Source organism: Idiotropiscis lumnitzeri, chromosome 3, assembly GCF_059441095.1.
Source record: "Idiotropiscis lumnitzeri isolate Australia: NSW breed Sydney's pygmy pipehorse chromosome 3, RoL_Ilum_1.0, whole genome shotgun sequence".
Classification (NCBI taxonomy): domain Eukaryota; kingdom Metazoa; phylum Chordata; class Actinopteri; order Syngnathiformes; family Syngnathidae; genus Idiotropiscis; species Idiotropiscis lumnitzeri.
The window spans coordinates 30,892,510-30,904,394 of record NC_142393.1 but is presented as its reverse complement, the minus strand read 5'-3'; the positions used below and the strand labels follow the sequence as shown (position 1 = coordinate 30,904,394).

Genomic DNA, 11,885 nt, shown 5'->3' with positions numbered 1-11,885 from the left:
TATTTAAAGGGACAGTTAATTGACGTTAACATTGGAACTTATATAATGGGTTTGCATGTAAACTGACGGATGGTTTTTCACCTGCGTGAGCAGGTATGGTTTTCTCAGGAAAAACATGAGATCACATGGTTAAATGACTTTCGCGTCGTTGCCAAGGCGTTGTTTACGCAACTCCGTCCCTCATTGGCCAAAAGAAAACGCTACCAAACGATACGTGAGGTGATTGGCTGATACCGTTTCCAATTGTAGCCAATGGCGATGCGCGGTATGTACAAACGGCTGCTTGTCCGGGAAGTTGTCAGTCGATTTGCGGGGCGAAAGAGCGTTTCAACTTCAAGAGGTATTTAAACGGGCACCAAACTAATGAAAGTAAAACTGAGACTTGGTGAACAAATAACACACCGTTTTATGGCGCCATTGTGTTCAGTTAATGTATGTACCAACGTTGAGCCATTTTGTCAAAATAACTTCTGTTGTACTTCAAGCTAACGGCTGTTTGAACGCGAGATCACGGAATTGCTTTGGGTGAAAACCTAATGATACAATCGTTTATGCTTTTTCTTGTTCTTTTTAACGCGTTTTGTCTTTCTTCCTTGTATCGTCACGGTGACTAATAGCTCACAATACAATAACTCTGATTAATCGATCGTTCAAATGGTGTGTTTTCTTATACTCTCCAGTCTTTCTCCACGCCTCAGTAAGGAATAATGGACGCATCTCACCCAGTTCTTCGTGAGAAAAGGGAGAATTACTTTCGGGGGTAAGTGGTCAATTAGGAGGTAAGAAAGTCAGAGCAATGTTAAGCTCCAACGAAAGACTTTGCTTTTATCAGTATGTGTGAGGTACTACAAGTTCAGTGATTATCTCTTTGCCATTTTGTTACCTCAATATGACAAGAGGTCATTCTATCTGTGTCGAGTGGTTGTGTCAAGGTTGAGTATGGCGTCTTGTGTTGTGTTGTATTGTATTGTACGTCCCCCAAAGGTGATTTTGGTCTCAAAGGTCCGTGCAGCAATAACTGCAGTGAAGAATATTGTTGTATTGCAAGACAGTCAATGTATGTATGAATGGCTTCTTCTTTGTCTTTGTGTTTTTCATCACCTCTTCTGTCTCCCTCTCTCTCATTTCAAATACAACTTGATCAATTTCACCTTGCCATCTTTCTGGTCAGGGTGAAAAATGAGAACAACAAGATGCCACTGGAGCCACAGAACTCAAAGCCTGTACCCAAGCCGCACCTTCTTAAGAGGGACACAGAGAACCAAGAACCTGGGAGGAATACACACATGCGGCCAAGAGTGAGCAGACTTCCAGTGCTGGTCAAGTCCCTCCAACCTTCTTCTGCTTTTCATGCTGCTCAGTGGGAGAAGAAACTATTGACTGTGAGAACATCTTTCCCATCATTTTGACATTGCAAACTTTTCTTCTGTCTTTTGTTAATACCATATGATTTAACTGCAGGGGAAAGCCAAGAAGAAAAGGTCATGCACCAGGCCTAACCCTTTCAGCATGTCTCGTCCCAAGAGTTTGAAAACAGACATTGTGTCTTTACAACCAAAAAGCGGTGCTCATTCCATCCAGTCTAAAAACAGTATTTGTGTAAAGACTACGAAGACAAAAGAAAAAAAAACAAAGTGCCCTGCTGTGTTAAAAAGTACAGGAGCAACCACAAAGGAGGAATGGTCCAGGTCTCCTGTAACGGCCCCTGTGCATTCTGACACTTTAAAGACAGAAAATGTTGCACAGGAGAAGAGTTCTTCTTCTTTCTGTTTGGATAACATGATCCATCTCAGTCTCAAAGATCCGGTGACAAATGAGAACGGGCAGGATAACCTCTCAAGCCACCCAAGTGGTAAGTTCACTATGCAGATTTGGATGTTACTAGTGTTGTTGTCTGACAGATTTAAGCCCTTTCCTAATGCAGAAAATCTTAATTATGCTAACATCTGCACCCAACTTGTTTGACATGGCATTCCAAAGTCAAAATAATAATTACAATTAAATTGGCCATACAAGGACCCGACTGCTGTAGTTGAATATTGCATGTTCTTCCAATATCGTGTCGCCCTAAATTAAATATGTTTGACTTATAACATGATAACATAGTATTTTAAATAGCTTTAAGTAAACCTCAAGTATCTTGAGGCCGAGCTGAGTGCCCAACTTTTTTTGGGTAACGAAAATATGGTCACCTTAGCTGAAGTGTATAGTAGACTTTTCACAGAAGTCTGACTAAAACCGCGTTAGGGCAGAGAGCCAGCTGCTATGAACAGAAATTTGTTTTACAATTAATAAGTAGCTAGACATACACTAAGGCAACGGCTACATTAGCAATTTAGCACACGCTCGAACACCGGCACACGCTGACATCAGCCATGACAATGAGCTTGTAGGATTGTCCCTATAGAACCTTTTCACTTCCAATGCGATACGATATCGTAGCCTATATAGCAATGTGCGATACAATATCGATCCAATACAATACCAGCAGGAATAATGCATGGTTTTATTTATAGTTTAGTTTGGAATAAAAAAAAAAAATACAAAAACATTCAAAAATGTCATTCTGAAATGCACAATTACACTTGATGGCAAGTAGTGAAAATTACGTTGCGTGTAATATTATGGAACAGTATATATCAACTTTTTATTTTTCAAACAAATACCTCTGCACTTTTCTGCGCTCCTCTTTGCCTAGAACTATCACGTACTCTATGTATGATAATAAATAAATTAGTTGAAATATAATGACCTCAGACAGTGAATGGCAGACTAAATGACTGTACTCAATTGTCATTTCATTCATGCACTAACGTTCATGCAATCATGTCCAGTAATTTATAGAAAATATTTTTCAGACAAAGCCGAGGGGTTCCAGCCCAATCACGCCGCTTTGCTTAGTATTCTGATGAATGAGGGTGTGCGTGTCTCCAGCCAGCCATTTGCAACTTCAGACTCTCAATCCTGTACCATGTTTGTGAGTTGATGGACTCTGGATGAGTATTATCATAATTATTATTATTATAAATTGTTATGCACAATCCAGCCTGTAATCTAATCTATTATTTCTGTAGCCGCAACGAATGTCTGTTTTAAAGAGCCATCAAATAGCTACTGCCAGACAGAATGAGGCGATGAAGGCGGCAGGCTACGTGCATGTCACACCTCAAAAGTCATCAGGAAAAAGCACTGTTTTGGACACAGTATGTACTCACAGTGGATATGATAAGGCTACACACCTCTGATCAAATGCTATCGATTTATCGTTTTTAAAGATGCTTAAAAGAAAATGAATTAAATTTTCCTCAATTAATGTGACCTATAACCTGTTCTACACAATTGTGGGGGGAAAATAATATTACTGTCGTAACGTTAAACTGAGATGATCTGGTTGCACAAGTGTGCACACCCTCATAACTGGGAATGTTGCAGTAGTCAGAAAATAATTATTTAATCACATTCAAACTCATGTCTGCCACCATTTAAAAATGCTGCGATTACCACCAAAGAATGTTGAGATGGTTCTGTATGCTATTCCTGACATTTTTGTAGTCACAATTTGCAGCTCAAAACAAGGTCCACAAAGAACCTCCACAGCATCAGAAGAATCTCATTGTTCTTAGTTATCATTTACTTGTACAAGTAGGTTACATTAATGATGGGAAAAGTTCTCAATTGATTTACCTTGGCCTCATTTTTTTGGAATCTCAAAAACAGGCATTGACAACAAGTGTTGAATTAACCTAACATGTCCAATTCTGATTATTTCTTCCTTCCTTCCTTTCTCCCATGTAGCCACAGAGAGTTCCAATTAAAAAGAATCTGACACTAGCAGGTACAATGTTTATAATGTATTGTGTATATTAATTCAATGAAAATATTCTTAAAGGGGAGTTAAACCCAAGATGTTAAAATGTTATATTTCAATTGTGCATATCTTTATCGGCTGCCATTTCCGTCCATCTAGGAAGCGTAAACATTGAGTAAAAGCAAATATTCAGCCACAACAAGCCACAAATTCAATTTATATGTACAAAAACTACCTAACAACCCACAATAGTCACACATTTGCAGTCAATAAAATGTATGTTTTGGGGTGTCTTGCATTTTATCACTCCCTAATCAACCCCCACCCACTATATTTTTGTGGATAGTTCATATTCAATGTCAGTTTTTCTTTAAGATCCAATTCAGGGATGTGCAAGTTGTTTGCCATTTGTTGTGGGCCATGTTGGTTGTGATTGTTTCCCTCGGGCCAGGCCACATTTCCCCATAATTTCAATGTGGCAACGTTTACAGGCTCAATTGACAGGTGCGGCCTTATATGGGGGGGAAGACATTAACAGCGCAATAGCTGACGATGCAGTCAGGCTATCGAGGCTCCATGCAACTTTTATCACAACTCTAAGTTCATAAAACATAACTTATTATCAACAAAATTGATGCAGGCATGTGATCATCATTCTCTGAAATTATTAGAATGCAACTCGCGATATATCACTATTAATCGATTGCTGAAAATTTAATTTTGACCAGTCTGTTCCTTTAAGGAAGAAAAAAAAAGATTGCCAGTGACCGCACAAACACATGATCTGATTTGAAAAGTGTTCCATTGAGCTTTCAAATTTTTATCGACATGACCTTGTTACCTTTTTTTAAACAGCTGCAGAATTCCAGCCCAATTCTACCGCATTACTAAGTATCCTGCGTAATGAGGGTGCATGCATCTCCGGCCAATCAGTTGCAACTCCTCGCTCTCAATCTTATGCCATGTTGGTGAGTCTTTTCTTCTTTCTTCTTCTTGCTCTTATATAATCATACTGTAAAGTTAGAATTTGGACTGGCACCCAAAATCCCCATTCCGTAGGGTGCTTGCAGTGATTCCCTCTGATGCTAGTGATGGGCAAAATGAAGCCTCCTGAACCACTGGGGTATTGCTTCAGCTAAAGGTTCATTACTCACTGCTTCATTCACATTAGCGCTCTACTGACGCCTGTGTTGTAGTGGAAAGTATACCAAATGAAATCTTGAAATGCTTCAAAGTATTATGAGACAATGTCCCAATATGTCAAAATGAAGCTTCATGAATCAGTGAGGTGTTCCTATGGATTGAAATATATGCCATCAGAATCAGAATCATTTCTATTTGAATTTGAATTGCAAAACTTGAATAAGTGCAGAGAATCTTAAGTGATTAAATGAATTAAATTTGGATTGTTCAATTTGAATCTTTACTTTAAAACAAACTGAATCAGAATTGTACGTTCACTGAAAATTCAATTCGGCATATTTTTTTCACATTTAGAAATTCAAATCTCTTCCACTCGGACAGTATTCAAAGCACAAATTCATTGTGCGTGACAAACATCTAGGAACTTGAGGATGAGTAATCGATTGGTGAACTCAGATCTTTGTCCAATCAGCATATCCGTTTTGAGCCTGTGACACAAGCGCTCCAGAAAAAAAAAATTCTTAATTTATATAGCACCTTTTGACGTAAAAGCCATCGGGCCAGGGAGGAATGAAATGCTGTTTCCTTTCAAATATTGGAAAGGGCAGTGTATATTTATCAATCAAAATAATGCCCCTAAGTTGATACGTTCATGTTTTGTTTTTGTTTTTAATTTTTGAAGCGTTATTTCTTATACATGTGATTATTTATTTTAATCCACATTATCAAGACTTTTAGTTAGCCAGTTTTTTTTTTTATGCTTATTTCTGCAGCCACAAGTGTCTGTTACAAAGAGTCATCAAAAAACTGCTGCCAGCCAGAATGAAGGGGTGAAAGCTGTTGGCCGTGTGCGTGCCACACCTCAAAAACCATCTACAAGAGTCACTATTGTCGATACGGTGTGTAAACTACGCACATCTATTTCCAATGCTGTTCATTCTGTGTATTTTTACTTTCTTCTATTTTCCTACACAGCCACAGAGAGTTCCAATCAAAAAGAATCTGGCAGCAGCAGGTAAGATATTATATAATTCAACAAAAATTGTATTAAATGTTTCCTACCTGCCATTTGGGACAGATGCGTTTGGAGTTGGCTTGGCGCGCCAAACCACTTTCCATGCGTACAAGCATGTGCATCCATAATTTGTTTTAAGCAACCTCTTCTGCCTCAATGGACATGTGCTCAAGCCAACTGGGTTGGGGACAATGCCAACTTGCTAACAGTCTCTGCTAAAACACTGTGGGATTGCACCCTGAGCACAGAAGGTGCAAAGGCACATATATATTTTGCACTATGCCCGTCAGATACTATTTCAATTTAGTATTAAGAAAATTAACAAGTTTGCTTGTGACAGCACAAATACCTGAATCGCAATCTGATTACAATAGATCCATCGCGCTTTCAAATGGGCATTGCCGTGATGACCTACTTAGCTGTTTTCTCAATTAAAAAAAAGTATGCCTGTTTTTCAGACAAAGCTGTGGAATTTAAGCCCGATCTTACCTCACTGCAAAGTATCCTGCGTAACGAGGGTGTATCCAGCCAATCACTTTCAACTCCTCGCTCCCAATCTTATGTCATGTTTGTGAGTTTGTGGGCTCAGGCTGAGTCGTTATTATTTTTCACAAGATGAGAAAAGATCCATGAAGATAACCTTAATTAGTCCCACAATATTGATGTTTGAAATTTCCTCTTCATTTTTTTGTTGTTACTGTAAATTATTGATGGTATTATTTTTAATATCTGATAAACAAATCCTGTACAGTTTCTGTAAGAATTGCCTGTAATACTTGATTATTTCTGCAGCCACAACGAGTGTCTGTTGCAAAGAGTCATCGCAAAGCTGCTCCTAGCCTAAACGAGGGGTTGAAAGTTGATGGCCCCATGCGTGCCACACCTCATAAACCACTTGGCAGAGGCACTTTTCTCGACACAGTATGTACACATGTATTTTCATTGCTGTATATTCTTTGCATTTTTTCCTTATTTTATTCTCCAATGCAGCCACAAAGGGTTCCAATTAAATCGAGTTTGGCCCCAGCAGGTAAGCTACAATAATTCAGCTCAAGCAAAAGTAAGAGAGCAATATATAAAAAATAATTATGATGAATAATAAATCTTTACAGTTGGAGGTATTGTTCCACAAGCAGGCCTGTAATAAAAACCTTCTGTCTTCAATTTATGCTGTTGTTTTTTTCTCCCATCAGTTTCAACACACAAAGAGGCTGAGAACATGTGGACATTGCAGAGAGTTTCCCCTCCCAGTCCTGCCATGGTTTGTATTATGTGGTCCTATTCTGCCTCTGAACCATATTTGAGCCTCCAGGGGCGGGAGGCCGGCGTGCGTAAAAGTTCCACGGTCCCTGGTGGCATAAATGAGCTCCAGCGGAGGGCGGCCGGCGTGGGCAATCCACTCAAGGCGCACCTTTCCTGGGCTCATTTGTCGGGAGACTCGACGGCAGCCCGGTGCCGCAAGGTTTGAACCATGTCAGAGGGAGGTGCCTCTCTCTGGGCCACACTTTTACGCACGCCGGCCTCCTGCCCTTGGAGCTAGCTGGGTCGAGGTTTGGTCGCTAAAGTAGGGGTTGAATAACAGCAGTCTTAAAAGCTGCTGCTACAGTTCCCGAGGAGCATTATAAATTAATAACAATTAGGATGGACAGTCCTAAAATCATAAATAGATTTTGAACGAGTTTACCACGAAGCGGCTCGAGCTTGCAAGGTGTTTTGCCACACTAAATAGTTTTGTAAGGCTTTCAAGAAATGCTTTTTAAAATTAAAAGTTTTTCAGACAATTATCATCCTTATTGCTCTTTTTAACATCAGTAATCAGGGGATTCAACGAGGTTTTAGGAACGGCGTCTTTAATCTCGTCTCTAATGAGGTGAATCTCAGTAAAAAAAAGTGCAAAAAATCCTGAGCTGAATGGTGGGAGCAACTGAAGGTTGGCTTCTGTTGCGTTAGCTTTTTCTGGATCAAATAAGTATTTAGGGTTATTTTATTACGATTGATATTTCTGGGGAAATAATTAGTATTACCTAAAACAAGAGCTATTTCAGCAAGCTATCGCACCATCTTTAAATGGTGGATGGCAAGTTAAGGTCTCGTGTGGTCAATTACCGTTAATAAAGATAAAGTACTGTATGTGAGCCACAATATTTTGTTTTGTTTTTCCTCACACAGTCCCCTGTCACAGACTCTAGGAGGGACATTGTAGCTGCTGTTGTGATCACTTGACCATAACGTAGCCAATCAAATAGGAAGAGTTTTGCGGACAAGACACAACAGTGCTTGCTTGTTTTGAAGTCTGGATGTTGACTCACAAGAGAGAATATTTAAGACTAAATGGACGGACGATTACTTTTGTATTCTTCCGGAAGCTGTATGAGATGTTGTCTCATACTTCAGAAGACATTTCATAGGAAGCAGAAACTATTAGGTCAGAACTCGCAAGATAACATTTTGTCGTAAAATGTCAATAATGTAACTGCTGAGATGATACTCAAAGGTGAGGATACCAAAAAAGGTTTATTAGCTTGAAATGTGCTTCCGGTTTGGATTTACAGGTGCAGTAGTTGAACATGCCTGTGGTACTTTTCTTCAAATTGTTGCCCAGCCTTTGTATCTTGATGCCTGCAACTCAAAAAATAGTCTGTATTAAATTGTAGGCTTAACAATGTTTGTGCGTGTTTACTAGATATTTAAGTTTTGGGCTTTCTTTGGATTTAAATGCAAGCTGTTTTAAGAATTTCCGTTTTTAAAAAGCACTTTTTATTTGCGTATGTTTGGGATGAAATGTAATCATGTGCATGCATCTACTTTAGTCAGATCAAAATGGTTTCATTTATGGTAATGTGCAGATATATTTGTCTTATTTGCAAATCCACAATTATTGTGATAAGGAAGTGTGTGACATTTTTATATTGTTTGACCGGTTGGCTACCTGGCGGCGCACGATCCACCTCACAGGTTAGAGATGGCATCACATTATGGCTCTGGTTTTCCTGTGAGGAGTGGAGTGACTGGTTACAAGGGAAAAAAAGTATTCTTTCGTACAACTTGATGCCCCAAAATAATATTTTTTAAATGTACAATTATTGAATTTTGCCATCTTTTCTTTTGTCACAGTTTCCTGTAAATCTTGATACCAACAATGAAAATCATTTTGACAAAATATATTTGCAAATAATCTTTGTAAACTGTCATCCTTCTAAAAATTGCAACTCTGGTGTCTTGTGGCGGCAGCAAGTGGTCCAGGCATTATTTCTTGACCAGGAGGATGGACCGAGCTCTGACAAAGGGAAGGAAGAGCAGCTCAGCCCGGTTCTTCAAGCCTCACCTGTAAGAAGCGAGGTCCAAGCTCAAACCACCAAGCAACTAGTTATTGATGAATTGAATCTTTCCCATCTCCTGTAGATGAAAACCCACAGTGAGGACAAAGCAAAGAGGAACTCCATCTGCAAAGATGAAGGAGAGCAGATGATTGAGGAAGGACAGCAGTTGATCCAAACCCTGCCTAGAGAGTCTGTCATTTGCTTTTCCACGGGCAAGAAACCGTGCCATTTTGAGAAGCAGGAGAGCTCGGCCTGTCGGGAGCCGCATGGCCAGGCTCGGCCAGAAGCGGGAGACGTGCGTGAGCCTGTTTGTCGCGTCAACCTTGCTGGTCACAGAGGTAGTAAGAGAACGGCAACCTAGACACGTTTGCTCATTGACGCTGTGATACACTGCTAAACTTGGCCTTCTGTTTTCCAGACCTAAAGGGCTGTGTTAGGAACACTGCGTTTATGTTACTGCCAAAGCGACTTTCTCCCACGGAGGACCTTAGCTTGGACAAGGAGGTTACTTACTATTTGTCCCGCTCAATCTCAAAAGCTCTCAGGTCCTTCCCCTCTCAACCTCATTGTAGCGACCCGGTGGCATCCTTCCTGCACTTTCACGAATCCACTGTGAGTACAAACTGTTAAACATGAGCAATAATCTATAGTGGTCCCCCTCCACAGCAATGGCTACTTTTTGGCTATGATTGCAGCTCTACCTTTCCTCTGGCTCAATTCAATAATTTCAGAGGTTGAAGTGTTGATCTCAGCATACATTTTGCCGACAATTTATCACAGTTTTTAGACATTTTAAGTGAGTTAAGTCAATTGTTTCAGAATGTACTGACTCCACAGATTACTATTATTTAAAATGAATGACAATGCAATTTTGCAATTGCAAATTCATCAGGAAAAAAAACCCCAAAAAAACATAATTGGTGAAAAATGGACCATTTTGAGTCCATCGTTTAATTAATTTGGGTCTTAGTTTTCACTACTACAGGTGGATCTCAATAAATTAGAATATTATGGAAAGGCCCATTCAATTCAAAAGTGAAACTTGTATATTATATAAATTCACCACTAACAAAGCAAAATATATCAGTTTTCATTTATTATTTTGAATGTGGGTGATTTATATTCCTACAGAAAATGTGAAAACCCAATATGAATTAGAAAAGAATTGGCCCTCTAAAACCTTTCTGATGAGTATAATGAATCGCCACAATACACAAGTTTCTCTTTTTAAAGTCATCTAACAATGACTAAGTCTGCATTATGGAAATATTTAAAAAAAATAATGATTTAAATGTTTTACACTACACATCTTCGCTAGCCAGCTAAAAGGTGCCATGTCAGGTTTAGTTTTGTTTAAAAAAAAAAAAAAAGAATATTTTTTTCTTCTTAAAACATTGCTGAGTTATGTAACAACCTCAAACTTAGGTGAAAACATTGCAGAGAAGGATATCCATCATGAGGCCAACATATGAAGTGACATATTTAGACGTAACAGCAGTTTTTTTTTCTTTTGTTTTTTTTTTACTCTGAATTTGAGTATGCTTACATCATGTTGCTGCATAGGCCTCTCATACCATCCTTTTAGAATGAGTATTGCAAAAAAGCCAAAAGAAAAAGCAAAATCCAAACTGGCTGCAATGAAGTCTAGTTGGGTCTGTTGGCTTCATGTTAATGGTTCCAAATCCCAAACTTGCTTCAACTTGCAGTCAACAATAAGTCCAAGTCCAAATAGTTCAACTTTTGGGTGTTCCAGCCTCAAGGTTAAACTGTATAATACGTATTCCGTGTGGGGGTTGTCTCACAAGTGTGCATTACTTTTGTTTTCTTTTTCCAGAGATTTGTTCCTCTGAGCTTGGATGAGCCCGCTCCATGTTCCTCTTGAAGAAAAAAAATGTCTTTTTCATAAAACACATACTAACACAGATGCCCACAATGTCACAGGCATTGTATGTGACAATATTGGCACTGAAATTCAAATAAGACATATTGTTGGAACAAAATTGAACCTAGCCACTGTGCAGTTCTGAAGGAAGTTGCCTTGGTTCATTCCATTTGTTCTCCAGACCCCCAAGAACAGACTTTTGGGTATATGACTGAGCTCCAATGTTATGCTTGTAGGAGAGCATCCAAGAGGTGTTTTCTCAACCCGTTGTACCTGTGAGGAGCAGCACCTTTCCACAAATGAGTAATGTTATTTGTTTCTATGTGTTTTGTCTTTTTGTGTCACACTTTTGGAAATAAATGGTTCTATGCAGTTTGTGGTCTGACCACTTGTCTCTTTTGGAGTCTTTGCCATTTAGCAATAATAGCTCTGCTCTCAGCCCCTTTCTGTTCTACGTGTAGAAAGAAAAGTCAAAGAATAGGTTAGTTTTTGACAGAAGAACCCCATCGAAACACTTGGGGTGAAATTTGAACAGTCCCTTTCAAATTTCTCCTGTCGCGGTTTAGTGTACAAGGTAAAAATTAGGCCCAACTGCATATGAAGTTTTCCATCATTTTCCTTTCATGCTGGTGAAAGGAGCTGCTGTCCAACTAGATTTGTATCAATGAGTATCATGTGCTTTGCTTTGTGTTGCCATGTCCAGGGCAGGTGCTTGGA

At 39.2% G+C, this 11,885-nt stretch overlaps 1 protein-coding gene across 2 annotated transcripts; it reads left to right on the top strand.

Annotated features, from left to right (window-relative positions):
- Positions 1–237: 237 nt before the first annotated feature.
- Positions 238–11,540, top strand: troap (trophinin associated protein). 2 transcript variants are annotated; one of them, XM_088291591.1, is made up of 18 exons: positions 238–340; positions 681–760; positions 1,172–1,382; positions 1,462–1,852; positions 2,859–2,977; positions 3,075–3,203; positions 3,796–3,835; positions 4,664–4,776; positions 5,725–5,850; positions 5,927–5,966; positions 6,425–6,537; positions 6,759–6,887; positions 6,957–6,996; positions 7,160–7,227; positions 9,198–9,293; positions 9,369–9,624; positions 9,705–9,898; positions 11,121–11,540. In XM_088291591.1, exons 2-18 carry the CDS (start codon positions 708–710, stop codon positions 11,166–11,168), a joined length of 2,166 nt encoding a protein of 721 aa, XP_088147717.1. In that variant the 5' UTR covers positions 238–340; positions 681–707; the 3' UTR covers positions 11,169–11,540. The 2 variants fall into 2 exon arrangements, with proteins under 2 accessions (XP_088147717.1, XP_088147718.1); XM_088291592.1 differs by having other exon boundaries at positions 322–432.
- The last annotated feature ends 345 nt before the right edge of the window (positions 11,541–11,885 follow it).